The sequence below is a fragment of the Thalassophryne amazonica genome, chromosome 13 (genome assembly GCF_902500255.1).
Source record: "Thalassophryne amazonica chromosome 13, fThaAma1.1, whole genome shotgun sequence".
NCBI classification, from domain to species: domain Eukaryota; kingdom Metazoa; phylum Chordata; class Actinopteri; order Batrachoidiformes; family Batrachoididae; genus Thalassophryne; species Thalassophryne amazonica.
This window is the reverse complement of record NC_047115.1, coordinates 15,401,706-15,424,593: the sequence shown is the minus strand read 5'-3', so window position 1 is coordinate 15,424,593 and position 22,888 is coordinate 15,401,706. Positions and strand designations below refer to the sequence as shown.

The 22,888-nt window shown below is 38.7% G+C and overlaps 1 protein-coding gene across 1 annotated transcript; it reads right to left on the bottom strand.

Annotated features, from left to right (window-relative positions):
- Nucleotides 1-1,186: 1,186 nt before the first annotated feature.
- On the bottom strand, nucleotides 1,187-21,290 carry LOC117523894 (myelin and lymphocyte protein-like). The gene is made up of 5 exons (XM_034185516.1): nucleotides 21,209-21,290; nucleotides 20,847-21,135; nucleotides 8,553-8,720; nucleotides 7,732-7,857; nucleotides 1,187-3,171 (listed from the first exon to the last, which is right to left on the bottom strand). The coding sequence occupies exons 2-5, from the start codon at nucleotides 20,937-20,939 to the stop codon at nucleotides 3,097-3,099; spliced, it is 462 nt and encodes a 153-aa protein (XP_034041407.1). The 5' UTR covers nucleotides 20,940-21,135; nucleotides 21,209-21,290; the 3' UTR covers nucleotides 1,187-3,096.
- Between the last annotated feature and the right edge of the window lie 1,598 nt (nucleotides 21,291-22,888).

Below are 22,888 nucleotides of genomic sequence, written 5' to 3'. Positions count from 1 at the left end.
GGTTTGGTCATTGATGAGCTCACTCAGCACAGCCTTTAGTGTCCAGTTGTCTCGTTCCCTTTGGCCATTTACACAGCTGATGCAATGGTCTGTCTCGAGAGAGTCGACTACTTTGTTCACGAACACACGGCCCTTATCACTAATCAAGGTGATCATCCTCCCACATGACGGAGGACCTGTGCCCCTGACTTTCCACTCTTGAGAAATGATTATTGATATACTTATTGGTATAGACTCTTGTAGGGGTCCAATGATGTCAGTTCCAACCTGGCTCCAGATCTTTGCAGGCACAGAAATGGGGTGTACTGATGGGGCCGCCTTGCTGACTTTAGGGTTGACGGCAAAGCGTTTTTCACATGCCTTTTTGAAAATTCAGAAAGGTATGTCTTCTATAATATATTCCATTTCTAAGCTAGAACTATATTAGTGTATACTAAGGTATATCTAAAAAAGGAAGAGTAGAGTATAGCCACTTAGGTGCCAGGTCTTGAGAACCAGGGATGGTTATGTATTCTTTTACATTGTTTATACCTTTGCAGTAGTACCTTTGTGCTATTTTATTTAGTGTTTTGTCTTCTGGTTGAAGGGTTATCATTGCAAACTCTCAGGATGGTGAGCAAACATCTCATCAAAACCTCCTCATCTCAACAGGATGCTTTCATGAACATGGAACGGTTTTGTAGTTTAGAAATTGAGATTTGCCCTTCAAACGTTTCTCAGGATCCAGGTCATAGATGTGTTGAGGACATTTTCTATCTGTGTTGGTGTAGCATTTCAAAATATTGTTGTACAGTGTGTTTTCCATCATCTTTAGGACAAAAGATCAAACGTGCCACACTGAAAACTGCTCAACAAATACCAATGTACGCAACTAACACGACACTGCATCACAGCTTCTTAGAAAATATAGAGTTCAATGAAGAAAAAAGCAAATGCAAGTCAAGAAAAACAAAGATCAGGGGTATATTCAGTACTGGAGGGGTGTACTTTGTTCTAGGGTATTTTATCCCAACCCAGTCATGTATTACGTATCATGAGCGTATCACCATCTAATCACGAACTACCGTGTGACTGGGTTGTTTATTCCCACAGGTATAAAGTAAACTAAGACAAAATAACCCCCAGAGTTTATTCTGACCTATGATACTTTATACCCAGGCTTAGACTGTTGGGGGGGGGGGGGGGGGGCATCTGTTTTCGTACACTGGAAACTATCTCAGAGGAATCCAAAGTAACACCATAATCATTGAAGAAAGCAAATGAATCAAAGACACAGATGTTTTTTATTGTTTTAATGTAGGCAATACAAAAAGTGAAAACTAAAAATTTCAACCAAGTACCTAAAAATACACATGGTTATCATTTAAGTAGTGAATTATTTGCATTAATTACTTTTAGGGAGAACAATGGCTCAAAAATCAAATGGTGAAAACACAAGTTTAGAAAAAAACAAAACAGTGATCAAGTCTTGAACAGAATTTTAAAAGAATGTTTTAAAGATCAGCATCTCAAATTGTGGGTAAGTATAACTAAACCTGTCGACTTTCTGGAACTATACTTTTTGTTTCTCCTTTTTCTGATGTAATTAACTTTACCAAAAGCATGCGGCCAACATTTTTAGTGTTTTTGATTTTCTTTATACTTCTACAAATATTAAAAGAAGAAAAATATATTTTCCCTTCTTTCAACATTTTAACCTTTTTAATAACCCATCTTAAATTAATTTGATTTATTTTGGAACTCATAAGAGATTAACTATATTTTCTACAGCAATACATACATTTTTGGTTTTTTACTTATTCTTGTTTGAAATCAACTTTACAAAATCAAAGCAAATAAACACAGTGCTGCTGTTGTTGCATTTTTCTATCCTATACTGTATTGATCTATATCTTTTCCTTAAAAAAATTGTATCCATACTTTACAATTCAGTCTTTACTTTCTAGGAATCTGGAAGTGATATTTAAAAAAAGAAAAATTTATCTTTGAATTCATCAGTTTAACAAAAATTCTCTACATCAACTTAGTTTTTCATTTTGTTCTTCAGTCATACATTTGAAATCATTTTTTAGCAAACAATGTGATCAAGTTGTTGTTGTTGTTGTATTCGTATTCTCTGTCCTACTGTATTTTTCTGATTTTATTCTTTCCTTACCAAAACTTTAACCATGCTTGACCTTTCAGGCTTCACTGTTCCAACAATTTTGAATTGATTGAAATCATCATCTAACACATTAGTGATTAACAAAAACTGACCAAATCATTACTTTTTTCCCCAATATGTAGTCAGTAGTCATGTGGGTGAAATCATGTTTATAAAAAGCAGTGTAACCAAATTATTATTGTTTTTATTTTGTTGTATTCATTATCCTTCTGTACTCTTTTTACTTAATATTTTAATCATACTTAAATTTCTTTGTTTATTCTCTAAATTGTAATTTATTGATAAATGTTCTCCACATTGTTACTTTTACTTGTTTCTTTCCTTTTGAAAATAAAACAAACACAAAAGACTGTTTGTTTGTTTGTTTGTTTGTTAAATATACTTCATGGTAATTTTTAAACATGTTTAATGTTTATTACAGTTTTGAGGTTGCTGATTAAAAAAAGACAGCGACATTTAATTTCAGGCTTGTAATGTGTTGAATTTTAATATTACTTTGTAAAATGGTCTAAAATCACTTTTTTTTCAAGTGCGGCATATACACGTGTTATGATCAAAATGAAATACATTAAAAAGATTAAAGTTGCCAAAAGCTGATTGGCTGAACCATTTGTAGATCAAAGCGTGTTTTCTTTCTGTAAAATAATGCTTTTATGACAGATTTGACCCATTTGCTCCATTTTCTGTCCATAAGATAATTTTTTTAATATATATATTTAAAAAACTTTAAAACTTTCGCAAAACATTATTAAACATCCCAAAAATGAAGCTCCAAAACCTTCTTCGGGAGTGACACAGAGCACCGTTATTATATCAGAGCAGGTCTGGAGCTGAAAGGTCAGCATGTTTCCGACGGAATAGTTGATGATGTTTTGACATCATGGCAGGAATGTTACATCACACAATCGCGGAGGCAGCATCCATTGAACGCTTCAGAAGTTTTTCCAGCGGATGGAGGAGAGGATGACGTGGATGAAGTAGAGGAGCGTGGCCACGTAGCAGAACACCTAAAACACAAAATTAACAAAGCTGATAGCAAGAGCGCCCTGTACCTGTTTTACTACATGTTAATTTGATCTGAGTTTTCAGTGAATGTGTTTTTTCCACATTTCGTAGAAGGCCATTTGACCGTCACCATTGAGTAGATGACATGTTGTTGATTATTGTTCACAATCCATCAGATTTGGGACAAAGTTGCAGCAACTTTGTCTCAGTTCTGCAATGTGTTGACAGTTACATGATGTCATAAAACCCCCAAATTAGAAGACCAGCAAAAGCCCTTTTAGAAAAAAAGGGCAAATCAGATAAACTAGCAACAGGCTAATATGTGAACAAAATATTCGTTGAACCAGATAATCCTGGAACCACATAATCCAAGAACCACATTGTGATTTCACTCCATCCAGAATTTTAAAATATCCCACTAAAAAGAGAATTTTTTAAAAGTGCTTTATTTAACAACACTTAAGTTGACTTTAAGTGATATTTATGACAATTTGTTAATTTAATCGAGTCAATTCAATTGAGTGTTATCAGTTTAACTCATTTCTTTCAGTTTTCTCTCTTTAGTTTCAGTGCACCAGAGAATTGATGCCCTCTATAAAAGCTCTGGGCCAAAAATTTGACCTTGTGCCAGTGAGCTTGACTTTTAACTGACTTTTCTCAAACTCACCTCACTTTTTCCTTTGCAAACTCTCAAACACTGAACCAAATTTGGTCCAAATTGGATCAAAATTCTTTGAGTTATGTTGAACAACAACAGGACCAACAACACTAACACTGTGACTATCCAGGGTTGGGACCAGGAAGCAGAGTTGTAGTCTTACACACCTCTCTGCAGCTTCTCTCCCCCTGCCATCCCCTCATTACCCCATCCCCGTAGAGACGGTGCCTGCTCCCAGACCACCAAGAACCAGCAAAAATCTATTTAAGCATAAAAATTCAAAAAGAAAAAATAATATAGCACCTTCAACTGCACCACAGACTAAAACAGTTAAATGTGGTCTATTAAACATTAGAACTCTCTCTTCTAAGTCCCTGTTAGTAAATGATATAATAATTGATCAACATATTGATTTATTCTCCCTTACAGAAACCTGGTTACAGCAGGATGAATATGTTAGTTTAAATGAGTCAACACCCACGAGTCACACTAACTGCCAGAACGCTCGTAGCACGGGCCGGGGCGGAGGATTAGCAACAATCTTCCACTCCAGCTTATTAATTAATCAAAAACCCAGACAGAGCTTTAATTCATTTGAAAGCTTGTCTTAGTCTTGTCCATCCAAATTGGAAGTCCCAAAAAACAGTTTTATTTGTTGTTATCTATCGTCCACCTGGTCGTTGCTGTGAGTTTCTCTGTCAATTTTCGGACCTTTTGTCTGACTTAGTGCTTAGCTCAGATAAGATAATTATAGTGGGCGATTTTAACATCCACACAGATGCTGAGAATGACAGCCTCAACACTGCATTTAATCTATTGTTAGACTCGACTGGCTTTGCTCAAAATATAAGTGAGTCCACCCACCACTTTAATCATACCTTAGATCTTGTTCTGACTTATGGTATGGAAATTGAAGCCTTAACAGTATTCCCTGAAAACTCCCTTCTGTCTGATCATTTCTTAATAACATTTACATTTACTCTGATGGACTACCCAGCAGTGGGGAATAGGTTTCATTACAGTAGAAGTCTTTCAGAAAGCACTGTAACTAGGTTTAAGGATATGATTCCTTCTTTATGTTCTCCAATGCCATATACCAACACAGGGCAGAGTAGCTTCCTAAACTCTGTGAGTGAGATAGATTATCTCGTCAATAGTTTTATATCCTCATTGAGGACAACTTTGGATACTGTAGCTCCTCTGAAAAAGAGAGCCTTAAATCAGAAGTGCCTGACTCTGTGGTATAACTCACAAACTCGCAGCTTAAAGCAGACAACCCATAAGTTGGAGAGGAAATGGCGTCTCACTCATTTAGAAGATCTTCACTTAGCCTGGAAAAAGAGTCTGTTGCTCTATAAAAAAGCCCTCCGTAAAGCTAGGACATCTTACTACTCATCACTAATTGAAGAAAATAAGAACAACCCCAGGTTTCTTTTCAGCACTGTAGCCAGGCTGACAAAGAGTCAGAGCTCTATTGAGCCGAGTATTCCTTTAACTTTAACTAGTAATGACTTCATGACTTTCTTTGTTAATAAAATTTTAACTATTAGAGAAAAAATTACTCATAACCATCCCAAAGACATATCGTTCTCTTTGGCTGCTTTCAGTGATGCCGGTATTTGGTTAGACTCTTTCTCTCCGATTGTTCTGTCTGAGTTATTTTCATTAGTTACTTCCTCCAAACCATCAACATGTCTATTAGACCCCATTCCTACCAGGCTGCTCAAGGAAGCCCTACCATTAATTAATGCTTCGATCTTAAATATGATCAATCTGTCTTTATTAGTTGGCTATGTACCACAGGCTTTTAAGGTGGCAGTAATTAAACCATTACTTAAAAAGCCATCACTTGACCAAGCTATCTTAGCTAATTATAGGCCAATCTCCAACCTTCCTTTTCTCTCAAAAATTCTTGAAAGGGTAGTTGTAAAACAGCTAACTGATCATCTGCAGAGGAATGGTCTATTTGAAGAGTTTCAGTCAGGGTTTAGAATTCATCATAGTACAGAAACAGCATTAGTGAAGGTTACAAATGATCATCTTATGTCCTCAGACAGTGGACTCATCTCTGTGCTTGTTCTGTTAGACCTCAGTGCTGCTTTTGATACTGTTGACCAAAAAATTTTATTACAGAGATTAGAGCATGCCATAGGTATTAAAGGCACTGAGCTGCAGTGGTTTGAATCATATTTATCTAATAGATTACAATTTGTTCATGTAAATGGGGAATCTTCTTCACAGACTAAGGTTAATTATGGAGTTCCACAAGGTTCTGTGCTAGGACCAATTTTATTCACTTTATACATGCTTCCCTTAGGCAGTATTATTAGACAGCATTGCTTAAATTTTCATTGTTACGCAGATGATACCCAGCTTTATCTATCCATGAAGCCAGAGGACACACACCAATTAGCTAAACTGCAGGAATGTCTTACAGACATAAAGACATGGATGACCTCTAATTTCCTGCTTTTAAACTCAGATAAAACTGAAGTTATTGTACTTGGCCCCACAAATCTTAGAAACATGGTGTCTAACCAGATCCTTACTCTGGATGGCATTACCCTGACCTCTAGTAATACTGTGAGAAATCTTGGAGTCATTTTTGATCAGGATATGTCATTCAATGCGCATATTAAACAAATATGTAGGACTGCTTTTTTGCATTTGCGCAATATCTCTAAAATTAGAAAGGTCTTGTCTCAGAGTGATGCTGAAAAACTAATTCATGCATTTATTTCCTCTAGGCTGGACTATTGTAATTCATTATTATCAGGTTGTCCTAAAAGTTCCTTGAAAAGCCTTCAGTTAATTCAAAATGCTGCAGCTAGAGTACTAACGGGGACTAGAAGGAGAGAGCATATCTCACCCATATTGGCCTCTCTTCATTGGCTTCCTATTAATTCCAGAATAGAATTTAAAATTCTTCTTCTTACTTATAAGGTTTTGAATAATCATGTCCCATCTTATGTTAGGGACCTCATAGTACCATATCACCCCAATAGAGTGCTTCGCTCTCAGACTGCAGGCTTACTTGTAGTTCCTAGGGTTTGTAAAAGTAGGATGGGAGGCAGAGCCTTCAGCTTTCAGGCTCCTCTCCTGTGGAACCAGCTCCCAATTCAGATCAGGGAGACAGACACCCTCTCTACTTTTAAGATTAGGCTTAAAACTTTCCTTTTTGCTAAAGCTTATAGTTAGGGCTGGATCAGGTGACCCTGAACCATCCCTTAGTTATGCTGCTATAGACTTAGACTGCTGGGGGGTTCCCATGATGCACTGAGTGTTTCTTTCTCTTTTTGCTCTGTATGCACCACTCTGCATTTAATCATTAGTGATCAATCTCTGCTCCCCTCCACAGCATGTCTTTTTCCTGGTTCTCTCCCTCAGCCCCAACCAGTCCCAGCAGAAGACTGCCCCTCCCTGAGCCTGGTTCTGCTGGAGGTTTCTTCCTGTTAAAAGGGAGTTTTTCCTTCCCACTGTCGCCAGTTGCTTGCTCACAGGGGGTCGTTTTGACTGTTGGGGTTTTTCTGTAATTACTGTATTGCTTTTGCCTTACAATATAAAGCGCCTTGGGGCAACTGTTTGTTGTGATTTGGCGCTATATAAATAAAATTGATATGATTTGATTTGATTTAACGCCATCGCTGCACTCAGGCATATGTTCACAAAACAGTCATTTCCACATGAATTTAGATGTTATTTTGAAGGTTTACAGCACATTTAATGCATGAATTGGTAACCAGGAAATAATGATGAATAATTATTGATCTATGTACATGATATTGAGATTATTTTTGCTGCATCATTTCTTTATTAAAAAGAACTTTTGTTATGATGAAGATTTCTACACAACACTGTAATCTTGTGTAGAGTCAGAGTGTAAATGTGTGCAGTTGTGTCTCACCACAGCAGAAATGTCGATCTGGTAGTTTTTAAAGTGGGTGGAGAATTTCTTTAAGTAGGTGATGTAAGCCAGATCCACCGCCGCGCTCAGGTAGAAGATCGTGGCCAGACCATGGTAAGCAAAGTCCTCCACACACACATTAAAATAACACAGGAAATACATGCACGTCAAAAGCCAACATGAAGAAATTCTGCAGCACAGAATGTCTTAACATAAAAAAACAAAAATTCTATATTTCCAAAGTTTCAACTCATGATTTCATGATGTAATTTTGTGCTCGCATTTGTTTTATTGTTAACTCAATAACTCAAATATTCATCCACTGATTTTTTTAAGAACTTTGCACCAACATTGGTTGCTTTATGAGGAGGAGCTAAATACATTTTAGTGTTGATCAGATTAAATTCAGTTAATTATCATGTCAGATTAGACAGGTACTCATGTGGGTGAATAACTTTAAGAATTTAAATATCTGCAGTGCAAAATGTCCTTGTCTCCTGTGAACTTTCACAGGTTTTTATTGCTGTATGAGAATCAAAATAAAATAAAATATATTTTAAAAATGAGTTGCTTATCAGAATTTTCTTAATTATCCTCTTTAATCTGAAATCATCTTCCTCTATATTCACTTCTTCTATGCTTCCTTCCCTTTATTCCTTTCCTTCCCCTAGTTAATCCTTTTCTATCTTCCTCTCCATTTTCCAGCATTTCCTCCCTTCTTCCATTCTTCCTCAATACCCTGCTTTGCTTTTCCTTTAGTCCATACACCCTATTTTTATTCCTCTCTCTCAGCCTTTTTTGCTCCCTCTCTTTTGTCTTACAGCTGCGGCCCATCCTGAGCTGCTCTTGTGACCTCCAACAGCGAAGATGACCATCCAGATTGAGGTCATAACAAAGCAGAAGACGGAGACGAACATCACCCAGCCCAGAGGCATTGGCGGGTCCACGTGGGTCGAGGCCACCAGGATCCAGACCAAACCCCCGAACACCTGCAGGAAGTCAGAACAACCATGGTAAGTCCAAAATACTCCACAGCAACTGGTTGTAGAAGAAGAATGCTCAGCTTTGTTCAAATTAAATTTTCTTTTTGTTCATTTTTTTTGGACATGTCACATTGTTACTTCTTTGTAAATGTTGTCATCCTCACATCCACTTAAACACCAATAAAATCAATGTAAACGCATAAATGGAATTATACAGTCAATTCGGGTTGTCACAAAAGTAGAATTTCAAACTTGATACTGACACCCAGAAAAATATACTACATCAATACCATGGGAATTGGGGTGGGGGTGGGGGTGGGGGGATTAATATTAATTCATGTATTTTATATACAGTGGGGCAAAAAAGTATTTAGTCAGTCCCTGATTGTGCAAATTCTCCTACTTAGAAAGATGAGAGAGGTCTGTAATTTTCATCATAGGTACACTTCAACTATGAGAGACAAAATGAGAAAAAAAAAAAAATCCAGGAAATCACATTGTAGGATTTTTAAAGAATTTATTTATAAATTATGATGGAAAATAAGTATTTGGTCAATAAGAAAAATTCAACTCAATACTTTGTAACAATACTTTGTACTTTGTAAGTCTTCACCATGTTTGCACACTGTAGCTGGTATTTTGGCCCATTCCTCCATGCAGATCTCCTCTAGAGCAGTGATGTTTTGGGGCTGTCGCTGGGCAACATGGACTTTCAACTCCCTCCACAAATTTTCTATGGGGTTGAGGTCTGGAGACTGACTTGGCCACTCAAGGACTTTGAAATGCTTTTTATGGAGCCACTCCTTCGCTGCCCGAGCGGTGTATTTCAATCAATCAATCAATCAATTTTATTTATATAGCGCCAAATCACAACAAACAGTTGCCCCAAGGCGCTTTATATTGTAAGGCAAGGCCATACAATAATTACGTAAAAACCCCAACGGTCAAAATGACCCCCTGTGAGCAAGCACTTGGCAACAGTGGGAAGGAAAAACTCCCTTTTAACAGGAAGAAACCTCCAGCAGAACCAGGCTCAGGGAGGGGCAGTCTTTTGCTGGGACTGGTTGGGGCTGAGGGAGAGAACCAGGAAAAAGACATGCTGTGGAGGGGAGCAGAGATCAATCCCTAATGATTAAATGCAGAGTGGTGCATACAGAGCAAAAAGAGAAGGAAACACTCAGTGCATCATGGGAACCCCCCAGCAGGCTAAGTCTATAGCAGCATAACTAAGGGATGGTTCAGGGTCACCTGATCCAGCCCTAACTATAAGCTTTAGCAAAAAGGAAAGTTTTAAGCCTAATCTTAAAAGTAGAGAGGGTGTCTGTCTCCCTGATCTGAATTGGGAGCTGGTTCCACAGGAGAGGAGCCTGAAAGCTGAAGGCTCTGGCTCCCATTCTACTCTTACAAACCCTAGGAACTACAAGTAAGCCTGCAGTCTGAGAGCGAAGCGCTCTATTGGGGTGATATGGTACTATGAGGTCCCTAAGATAAGATGGGACCTGATTATTCAAAACCTTATAAGTAAGAAGAAGAATTTTAAATTCTATTCTAGAATTAACAGGAAGCCAATGAAGAGAGGCCAATATGGGTGAGATATGCTCTCTCCTTCTAGTCCCTGTTAGTACTCTAGCTGCAGCATTTTGAATTAACTGAGGGCTTTTCAGGGAACTTTTAGGACAACCTGATAATAATGAATTACAATAGTCCAGCCTAGAGGAAATAAATGCATGCATTAGTTTTTCAGCATCACTCTGAGACAAGACCTTTCTAATTTTAGAGATATTCAATCAATCAATCAATCAACTTTTTTCTTATATAGCGACAAATCACAACAAACAGTTGCCCCAAGGCGCTCCATATTGTAAGGCAAGGCCATACAATAATTATGAAAAACCCCAACGGTCAAAACGACCCCCTATGAGCAAGCACTTGGCCACAGTGGGAAGGAAAAACTCCCTTTTAACAGGAAGAAACCTCCAGCAGAACCAGGCTCAGGGAGGGGCAGTCTTCTGCTGAGACTGGTTGGGGCTGAGGGAAAGAACCAGGAAAAAGACATGCTGTGGAGGGGAGCAGAGATCGATCACTAATGATTAAATGCAGTGATGCATACGGAGCAAAAAGAGAAAGAAACAGTGCATCATGGGAACCCCCCCACAGTCTACGTCTAAAGCAACATAACCAAGGGATGGTCCAGGGTCACCCGATCCAGCCCTAACTATAAGCCTTAGCGAAAAGGAAAGTTTTAAGCCTAATCTTAAAAGTAGAGAGGGTATCTGTCTCCCTGATCTGAATTGGGAGCTGGTTCCACAGGAGAGGAGCCTGAAAGCTGAAGGCTCTGCCTCCCATTCTACTCTTACAAACCCTAGGAACTACAAGTAAGCCCGCAGTCTGAGAGCGAAGCGCTCTAATGGGGTAATATGGTACTACGAGGTCCCTAAGATAAGATGGGACCTGATTATTCAAAACCTTATAAGTAAGAAGAAGAATTTTAAATTCTATTCTAGAATTAACAGGAAGCCAATGAAGAGAGGCCAACACGGGTGAGATATGCTCTCTCCTTCTAGTCCCCGTCAGTACTCTAGCTGCAGCATTCTGAACCAACTGAAGGCTTTTTAGGGAACTTTTAGGACAACCTGATAATAATGAATTACAATAGTCCAGCCTAGAGGAAATAAATGCATGAATTAGTTTTTCAGCATCACTCTGAGACAAGACCTTTCTGATTTTAGAGATATTGCGTAAATGCAAAAAGGCAGTCCTACATATTTGTTTAATATGCGCTTTGAATGACATATCCTGATCAAAAATGACTCCAAGATTTCTCACAGTATTACTAGAGGTCAGGGTAATGCCATCCAGAGTAAGGATCTGGTTAGACACCATGTTTCTAAGATTTGTGGGGCCAAGTACAATAACTTCAGTTTTATCTGAGTTTAAAAGCAGGAAATTAGAGGTCATCCATGTCTTTATGTCTGTAAGACAATCCTGCAGTTTAGCTAATTGGTGTGTGTCCTCTGGCTTCATGGATAGATAAAGCTGGGTATCATCTGCGTAACAATGAAAATTTAAGCAATGCTGTCTAATAATACTGCCTAAGGGAAGCATGTATAAAGTGAATAAAATTGGTCCTAGCACAGAACCTTGTGGAACTCCATAATTAACCTTAGTCTGTGAAGAAGATTCCCCATTTACATGAACAAATTGTAATCTATTAGATAAATATGATTCAAACCACCACAGCGCAGTGCCTTTAATACCTATGGCATGCTCTAATCTCTGTAATAAAATTTTATGGTCAACAGTATCAAAAGCAGCACTGAGGTCTAACAGAACAAGCACAGAGATGAGTCCACTGTCTGAAGCCATAAGAAGATCATTTGTAACCTTCACTAATGCTGTTTCTGTACTATGATGAATTCTAAAACCTGACTGAAACTCTTCAAATAGACCATTCCTCTGCAGATGATCAGTTAGCTGTTTTACAACTACCCTTTCAAGAATTTTTGAGAGAAAAGGAAGGTTGGAGATTGGCCTATAATTAGCTAAGATAGCTGGGTCAAGTGATGGCTTTTTAAGTAATGGTTTAATTACTGCCACCTTAAAAGCCTGTGGTACATAGCCAACTAATAAAGATAGATTGATCATATTTAAGATCGAAGCATTAATTAATGGTAGGGCTTCCTTGAGCAGCCTGGTAGGAATGGGGTCTAATAGATATGTTGATGGTTTGGATGAAGTAACTAATGAAAATAACTCAGACAGAACAATCTGAGAGAAAGAGTCTAACCAAATACCGGCATCACTGAAAGCAGCCAAAGATAACGATACGTCTTTGGGATGGTTATGAGTAATTTTTTCTCTAATAGTTAAAATTTTATTAGCAAAGAAAGTCATGAAGTCATTAATAGTTAAAGTTAAAGGAATACTCGGCTCAATAGAGCTCTGACTCTTTGTCAGCCTGGCTACAGTGCTGAAAAGAAACCTGGGGTTGTTCTTATTTTCTTCAATTAGTGATGAGTAGTAAGATGTCCTAGCTTTACGGAGGGCTTTTTTATAGAGCAACAGACTTTTTCCAGGCTAAGTGAAGATCTTCTAAATTAGTGAGACGCCATTTCCTCTCCAACTTACGGGTTATCTGCTTTAAGCTGCGAGTTTGTGAGTTATACCACGGAGTCAAGCACTTCTGATTTAAAGCTCTCTTTTTCAGAGGAGCTACAGCATCCAAAGTTGTCTTCAATGAGGATCAATCAATCAAATGTAAAATGTAAAACTATTGACGAGATACTCTATCTCACTTACAGAGTTTAGGTAGCTACTCTGCACTGTGTTGGTATATGGCATTAGAGAACATAAAGAAGGAATCATATCCTTAAACCTAGTTACAGCGCTTTCTGAAAGACTTCCAGTGTAATGAAACTTATTCCCCACTGCTGGGTAGTCCATCAGAGTAAATGTAAATGTTATTAAGAAATGATCAGACAGAAGGGAGTTTTCAGGGAATAATGTTAAGTCTTCAATTTCCATACCATAAGTCAGAACAAGATTTAAGATATGATTAAAGTGGTGGGTGGACTCATTTACATTTTGAGCAAAGCCAATTGAGTCTAATAATAGATTAAATGCAGTGTTGAGGCTGTCATTCTCAGCATCTGTGTGGATGTTAAAATCGCCCACTGTATTTGCTGGAAGACCCACCCACGTTGCATCTTCAATGCTCTCACAGATGGAAGGAGGTTTTGGCTTAAAATCACACGATACATGGCCACGTGTGCATGGAGGGAGATTATCAATGGTCTTGTATGTCTTCCATTTTCATACAATTGCTCCCACAGTTGATTTATTCACAACCTGCTTGACTATTGTAGATTCACTCTTCCCAGCCTGGTGCACATCTACAATTTTCTTCCTGGTGTCCGACAACTTTTTGGTCTTGGCCATGGTTGAGTTTGGAGTCTGACTGTTTGAGGCTGTGGATAGGTGTCTTTTATACAGATAACGCGTTCAAGGTGCTGTTAATACAGGTAACAGGTGGAGGACAGAAGAGCTTCTTAAAGAAGAAGTTACAGGTCTGTGAGATCCAGAAATCGTTCTTGTTTGTGGGTGACCAAATACTTATTTTCCACCATAATTTACAAATAAATTCTTTAAGAATCCTACAGTGTGATTTCCTGGATTTTTTTTTTTCTAATTTTGTCTCTCATAATTGAAGTGTACCTATGCTGAAAATTACAGACCTCTCTCATATTTCTAAGTAGGAGAACATGCACAATCAGGGGCTGACTAAATACTTTTTTGCCCCACTGTAGGTAGGAGAGAAAAGACTATTTTTAGCTTCTCTGAAGTAGTGCAAAAAGCAAGAACTTTTTATATGTTCCTTCTAAAAACAACGCTTGAATATGTTGCTGTGTGCATCCAGATTGTTTTCAGAGTTTGTCAACTGAATGTAGTTTTAGGATTTCTGAGCATTAGTATGAGGCTGTTCGCAGATCTAGAAGTCAGATGAAACAACATTTCAATGAGAGACAGTGCAAAACCACTCTGACTTTTGTCTTTGGCCAGCTTTCATTTTTATTATGAAGAAATGAGTATCTAATCCAATAGTAAATTTTAATAACAATTAGTATTGGAGTATGGATTTTTATTTATTTATTTTGACAGTCCTAGAAGATGTTGGTGTCTAATGATGGTTGAGGTGCGTCGCGCAGTCTGACACTCAGGTTATTAATAAAATAAATCAGCATCTATTTTGCTTATTTTGGTACAAATGTGGATGTTGAAGTTGACAGAGATGAATTTTCTTAATATTTTAAAGATATTCCTAAACACTGTGGAACTTTAACTTTCTGTTTTGTTGCGGTTTGTGTCCCTGCAGCCACAGTTTGCTCTTTACTTCTGCCTGAGAACAGTTTGAGCTGCAGACACTCGCTGAATCCTGACAAACTGCCTCAAGACATGAAATCTGACCAGCAGCAGAAACTTCCGTGATATCTGCTTACGTCCGTTCTTAAAACAGGATCTCTGCCTCCTCCCTGAAAATAAACTATGATCGCTCATGATTTCAGCAGTAAAACTCATCTTGTTTTATTTGTTTTCATGTACATTGTTCAAACTGAGAGAAGGTCCTTTATTTTATAATAAAGCTCCACAATGAATGTTTCCATGGAGACAGTTCGGGAAGAAACAAGGGGTTACTGTGGATGGTATAACTTGATATTTTTATTTAACAAATGACACTTGGGGCCCTATCTTGACAATCTATGGTAACTAAATCCCTTCAGCTTCTCCTTTGTTTTCACTCGGGGTCTTCATTTCAGACGTGAAGTGGATCTGCATGTTGATTTGGCACAAATTTTACGCCGGATGCACTTCCTGATGCAACTCTATATTACATGGAGAATGAGCAGGAGTGGGGTTTGACCCTTCTACACTGGAACAAGCACTTAAACGCTTGTTCATCTATGGTGCACTGTCTCAATTACATGCCAAATGTGCATTTAAGGGTGAGTTCAACTCCACTTTGTTGTTTACTTGGAGTGCAATCTGAGCACAAGCAAGGCACAGGGAGCACAGGGGTTGTATTTATGCTCTGAATTAGATTAGCTATGGGTGTGTGTTGGGCATATTATGAAATATAAACCAGTCAGATTGGCATCTGTTATGGGTTGTGAGTGCTACACACACCTATAAATGCACACACCTTCTGTGTGAGTGGAGCTATACACAAAGAAAGTGAATTGAAAACAATCATTCAACAAAATAAAAATAAACCAGAATTGAAAAATGTGTGTGTGTGTGTGTGTGTGGGGGGGGGGGGGGGGGGTCTTCTCCTTCCTCCTTTTCTGCTTCACCTCAGGGAGCTTTGGTGCCCACTCTGACAGGTCAGTGGCCATCCATTAATGCACCGGAGAGCGTTTGACTCATGTCTGTTTTCTCAGTACCACAACGCTGTGCATCTGGTGCATGTCAGTGTCAACGGAATGACGGGCGTCACTCTGAATGGTTGATTTTTTTCATTTTATCTTCAACACACAACACACCCATGATAAATAAACACAGCAAGTTCCCTCAGTTCATGCAACCTCTCAGTCACAAATACACCATTCTCTGTATACTGTTGCTTGTGCAAATAAAGTTATTATTTGATCTGGATCAGTTTTTAAGAACACCTTTTGCCGTCCTTCTGTATTAGTAGTTTGATGGGTTTGGTAGCTCACCAGTGTTGTGGATTAAACATTTCCTGGTCTGTACAACCAAACATGGGTCAAATGCCACTATTAAATAATTCTGTCTGTGCCGTCATTTTACTGCAACACATATTCTCAATAAAGTTACAATTCAGTCAAATATTGCAAATAAAGTGTGGCACTAAAACCCGACACTGAGCTGGACACTAATGAAAAAGAACAGTAAATCTTAAAAAGCTTGAACACAGGATCACCTTTAAAAATGGGACTTTTACAGTAGTAATCCCAAAGGATGCCTGTGGGGAACTGGAACAAGTTTTTCCCTTCGGAATCCTATAGGATTTTTCATCCATAGGAATCCTATCAGATGTATATGAGATATTGAAAAGAGTTTTTCCTTTAGGAAAATTGTAAGAATTCAGTAACAATGCTAAAGTATTTTCTTTGATAGGAAGGATGTCTATCAGAAATCCCACAGGAATCCTACAGGATTTTCTTCTGTGGAGTCCTGTCGAATATCTTTGAGAAAATTTGGACGGGTTTTCCGCTGTAAGAAAACAATACAAATCCCAATGGAATCGTATAGGATTTCTTTCAGAAACTGGAATAAGGTTTTCCCCATAGGAAAAAAAGAAACTGTAAATCTCCTATAGGAATCCAACAGTATTTATTTTGATGAGAATCCAAAAGAATGCCTCTGAGAAATTTCAACAAGCTTTTCCCTGTTGGAAAAAATGGAAAAGTCTGGAAAAGATGGAAAAGATTCTAAAAGGATTTTCTTTAATAGGAATCCTGTAAGATGCCTATCAGTTAGTGTTCCCCTATGGCCTAGTTCAAAAATAATGAAGCCTAACTGCTGATTTGCATTGCATTTGTCATGAACAAGCCATTATTTTATTTAGCACCATCCAGATTTATCTGTGAGTTGCCTATAGTCTCTTTGACAGGTACTGAAAATTTCATGGAAAAATTCTGCACGGTTCCAGAGATATGCACGAAATTTGCCACAAAAATAGTACATTTTTCACCAATTTTGTGTGACATTAATATTTAGAATTATCATGTAAAGTTGAATGTTAAAGAAATAACCTTGTATTTTGTGTATTTTGTCAGTTTGTTTGTTTGTGCTTCATATTAACACACAGTAATACATTTTTGTAAAGGTAGAAATGTCATTTCCTAGAAAAAACATCATGTTTCTAAAGCAAGGTAAAATTGTCGCAAGCGTAACGCTGAGAATAAGTCTTGACTTATTTGTGTCAAAACCTTAGCTATATCTCCTACTCTGTTTCAATAGAATAATTATATTACTTGTTCAATAATACCAGGAACTAATGGACAGAATTTCTTTGTTTCAGGCTTCTGCAGACTAAAGAAGATACCTCCAACTGTTGTCACAAGCGCTACGCTCTAGCACATTATAGTATATATGCACTGATAATTTCTAGCAACGACTGAACCGAGACCAACAGGAAAACGTATTCCCTGAGGAATCATATTTAAGTTCTTTCTTATAAGAATCCAATATAAGTTCCTATAGGATTTTTTTCTCCTATAGAAATTGCTGTAAGAATCTTATGATATTTTCCTACAGGATTTCTATGTGATTTCTTGAGTAGGGTATTACAGGTGTTTTATTACTAACATGAAGTTATAAACAATTCTGTCTGCCTTCACAAAGTGTCACTGCCTTCATCTCATTCTGCTACAACATTCAAATCGACATCCTGATGTTTGAAAGAGAAAAATTATTTTAAACAGTCTGTGGTTGTAAAGGCGGAAAAAAAAATCTGTGCAACCTTTAAAGAAGTGACACACATTTGTTATTATGAAAAGTGCAAAAACAAAACCCTGTATATTCAAATGCATAAATAACACAAAAAAAGCCTGAAAACTCAGATTAGGGGGCGCTGGTTTGCACTTGAGCAGTTATGAAGGAATTCCACTGCAGCAGACTCCAAGAAAAAAGAACAAATCAATTATTTTGATTGTGGTTTGTTCGTTGGTATATCATCTACAACCCCTGGCAAAAATTATGGAATCACTGGCCTCGGAGGATGTTCATTCAGTTGTTTAATTTTGTAGGAAAAAAGCAGATCACAGACATGACGCAAAACTAAAGTCATTTCAAATGGCAACTTTCTGGATTTAAGAAACACTATAAGAAATCAGGAAAAAAAAATTGTGGCAGTCAGTAACGGTTACTTTTTAGACCAAGCAGAGGGAAAAAAATATGGACTCACTCAATTCTGAGGAATAAATTATGGAATCACCCTGTAAATTTTCATCCCCAAAACTAACACCTGCATCAAATCAGATCTGCTCGTTAGTCTGCATCTAAAAAGGAGTGATCACACCTTGGAGAACTGTTGCACCAAGTGGACTGACATGAATCATGGCTCCAACACGAGAGATGTCAATTGAAACAAAGGAGAGGATTATCAAACTCTTAAAAGAGGGTAAATCATCACGCAATGTTGCAAAAGATGTTGGTTGTTCACAGTCAGCTGTGTCTAAACTCTGGACCAACTACAAACAACATGGGAAGGTTGTTAAAGGCAAACATACTGGTAGACCAAGGAAGACATCAAAGCGTCAAGTCAGAAAACTTAAAGCAATATGTCTCAAAAATCAAAAATGCACAACAAAACAAATGAGGAACGAATGGGAGGAAACTGGAGGAAACTGGAGTCAACGTCTGTGACCGAACTGTAAGAAACCGCCTAAAGGAAATGGGATTTACACACAGAAAAGCTAAACAAAAGCTATCATTAACACCTAAACAGAAAAAAACAAGGTTACAATGGGCTAAGGAAAAGCAATCGTGGACGGTGGATGACTGGATGAAAGTCATATTCAGTGATGAATCTCGAATCTGCATTGGGCAAGGTGATGATGCTGGAACTTTTGTTTGGTGCCGTTCCAATGAGATTTATAAAGATGACTGCCTGAAGAGAACATGTAAATTTCCACAGTCATTGATGATATGGGGCTGCATGTCAGGTAAAGGCACTGGGGAGATGGCTGTCATTACATCATCAATAAAAGCACAAGTTTATGTTGATATTTTGGACACTTTTCTTATCCCATCAATTGAAAGGATGTTTGGGGATGATTATATCATTTTTCAAGATGATAATGCATCTTGCCATAGAGCAAAAACTGTGAAAACATTCCTTGCAAAAAGACACATAGGGTCAATGTTATGGCCTGCAAATAGTCCGGATCTTAATCCAATTGAAATTCTTTGGTGAAAGTTGAAGAAAATGGTCCATGACAAGGCTCCAACCTGCAAAGCTGATCTGGCAACAGCAATCAGAGAAAGTTGGAGCCAGATTGATGAAGAGTACTGTTTGTCACTCATTAAGTCCATGCCTCAGAGACTGCAAGCTGTTATAAAAGCCAGAGGTGGTGCAACAAAATACTAGTGATGTGTTGGAGCGTTCTTTTGTTTTTCATGATTCCATAATTTTTTCCTCAGAATTGAGCGAGTCCATATTTTTTTCCCTCTGCTTGGTCTAAAAAAGTAACCGTTACTGACTGCCACAATTTTTTTCCTGATGTCTTATAGTGTTTCTTAAAGCCAGAAAGTTGCCATTTGAAATGACTTTAGTTTTGTGTCATGTCTGTGATCTGCTTTTTTCCTACAAAATTAAACAACTGAATGAACATCCTCCGAGGCCGGTGATTCCATAATTTTTGCCAGGGGTTGTAGTTGTGTTTGCACAGTTGCAGAAAACTGTGTTGTAACTTCGTCTGTGGTCGACATGAGTGTGTGTTGTGTGTATCATCATCATAATCCGCCCCTTGATAAATAAAGGTGAAAAAAGCAGCCTAGAACACATTTAATTTGTCTAAGCAGAGTTATAGTAACTTTTCGATATGTGTTATTGCTGTCAGACTGACAGTTGGTCACATGTTGTGAAATTATTAAAAGAAATGCAATATGAATGAAATGTTCAATGTAAGATGATTTTATACTCATTTCTGGACTGAGACCACCAAAATACACATCAAATTATTGCTTAACTTGGAAATTGTTATTACTAGTAGTCGTCGTAGCAGTATTAGAAGTATATAGTAATGAAATTTTGCCAAACATATAGATTCTGGTGTTTTAAAAAAAAGTTTAGAATTACATTTTTTCTCATCCAAAATAGAAAGCAGAATTATAAAGTCTCGTTGATCATATAGAGATTCCCAGTTTTTGAAAAATGTCAGTCAAAGATGTGATTATGACTTGCTTTCATTTAATAATTAATTTTCTGCCTTTATTTCACATGTTTTCTAAGAGTGGCTCAATAAATAAGACAAACTGGGCTATTATGTGGTAATATGTAATAATGTGCAAATGTTTTAAACACACTTATCAGACAAAAAAAAAACTTTAAAAACAGATCTAGAAATAAATATGTAAGAAAAAAAAATTATGTGTGTGTGTGTGTGTGTGTTGTAAGTCCTTGTTCCAGCCATTTCTCATGAGGATGTCCTGGTTCTCCAACAACTGACATGGACCTTGTTAATCTGGGGGACGTCCAAACTGATATAGTTATGTCTGGGGAGGGGCATGGGGGGCAGCCTGGAGACACTTCCTGGATGAATGTCCTGAAAGGGACTCAGACCCGTGATCTGTTTTTCCAAAGACAGTAATCCTACAACCACACTGCCCAGAGATCTCATCCTAAGCTTGACGAATGAATAAAAAATTAAAACTCTGCATTCAAATTTTGAAGTGCCTAAAAGTTTTGCACAACACAGTTATTTTGATGCGTTTCCTTCAAATCTTACGTGTATCTTGAAAAATCATCCTAAAGCATTAACACACCGAGTCTGGCAAGTTTGCCGGAGTTGAAGTGTAAAGCGTCTGCAGCCTGCAGGATCAGAGGCCATATCCTGTCTCCTCTGTCCTGTCTCCTCTGTCCTGTGTCCTGTGTCCTGCTCTACTCACCAGTTCAGGCAGGTAAAGTATATCCGGGGCCGTGGTGCAGATCCCCAGTCCGCTGGGCAGGCTTCCCATGGGGTGAGCTGTAGTTGTTGCCATCTGTGCAGAGCGCTTGGCCCTCGTCTGAACTAACGGAGCAGCGGCAGGTGTTACTGACCCTTATATGGAAGATGAGTGAGCTGACAAACCCGTTCTGCTATTGTGGCCTTCACACAGCAGCTCCTTACAAACCAGACACACCCTCCGTCTGGCAGCAGCCAAAGGCCCAAAGGCGACGTCCGCTTGAGCTGCTGATCTGTGGAGAGATTTCCAATCAGTTAGATGGCAAAGTTTGTGCCCACGGGCGAGCGAGACACCTGTATACGTACAATATCTTCAATCAGCTGGTTGACTTTGCACTTATGGACCCGGCAGGAGCGACTGCATTTTATTTGTAGCGCACACGGAGGATACAAGAGACGAATATTTCCAAAATAAACATAAAACCTGTGACAGTTTTGCCTTAAAGCTGCAGAGTGTAAGATTTAAGGGTGTTTATTACAGCTCCAAATCAGCAGAAGTTGAGGAAAAAAATAGTGACTCTCGCATTTACTTTGACTCCTTTTTCATTACAGACTATAAAAACAAGATATGTCATCTTTTCTGTGATCAACTTCATTTCATTTATCAATATACTGTATTTTTCAGAGCACAGGTCTAATAGCTTGGGAGATCCTGTAGTATGTATCACACATTTGTTATTAACAACAATAATAATTATGATTATTTATTTACATAGGAGTTTCCCAGGAATCAAAGCCCGGAATATCAACTTGCTCTAAAATCTCCAAATATAACACAATGCTAAAATACCCTCAACTGTATTAACTTTTGACCTCTTAACATAGGTCAAGGTTACCCATCTTTGAACTTGTCCAAGGTCTCAGTGGCGGTCCTAGAGTGATTTACTCCCCGGGCGAAACCCCCTGCGTGCGCCTTCCCCCCCCCCCCCCCGCGCACACTAATGTGGCCACCACCTCCGCCCCACCACCCATGAAAACACTAACTTCGTCCAGAACACCCACAAGCCCACAAATTACACAAATTAACTCACAACAGCTATTTTCAACTACTGCAATAACACAAAGAAATTGGCACAGTCTAATGTGTCATCATCCATGGACTTATCTGCAATGATCATCTCAAAAGTTTCCAGGAGGGCATCATAATTGTTTGCCACAGTGCTCACTATCCGTGATGTGAAATTCCATCGAGTAGGAGCATTTCTGGGCAACCTTGAGCAGCCTGCAGACTCAAGAAAAGACATCTTCTTTGTGGATTTTGAGAAAAATGTGGCAAACCCAGAGAGTGATGCAAAAAATATTCTGCATTCAGATAAGCATTTAGCCCCCTGAGACAGAACCAGATTCAGTCTGTGTGCATAGCAATGCACAAACATTGACGTGGGGGCTGTTGCTTTAACTTTGGCCTGCAAACCATTGAGAGCTGAAGCCATGACAGCAGCCATGACTTCTTCGTAAGGAAGACTATCAAATGGCATCGCCAAAATCCGGTCCACAACATTCAAATTGTCTGCCATCATGTGCAGCTTGCTAGCTGGGACTGGCACGAGGCTAGTGTGAAGTTTGTCCTCCTGTGAGTGCTTTGTGACGGTGGAGGAGCTCAGTAGCACCCGCTGCTCGGTAGGGACAGAAACTGCGATAGAAGTCAGAAAGAGTGATAGAAGTCAGTCTCCAAACACAAGCAGCTACAAAAAAAAAAACACCAGATATAGACTCGTCTCATTTCGCTGCAGTCTTTGCTTTGCTACTGTTTATAGCACTGTGAAGCTGTGGGAATGAGCGAGAAGAAAGCCGCCATGGGACGGGAAGGTGGGGGCGCCGCTCTGCCGTAACGTAACGTAACCACAGATCCCCCCGTCAGGACAACCCCACCCACCCCGTTTTTTTTTTCCGCACGGTCGTGCCCCCCCCGCGATGCCGCCCCGGGCGGCTGCCCGGTCGGCCCGCCTCCAGGACCGCCCCTGCAAGGTCTGTGTCCCAAGAATG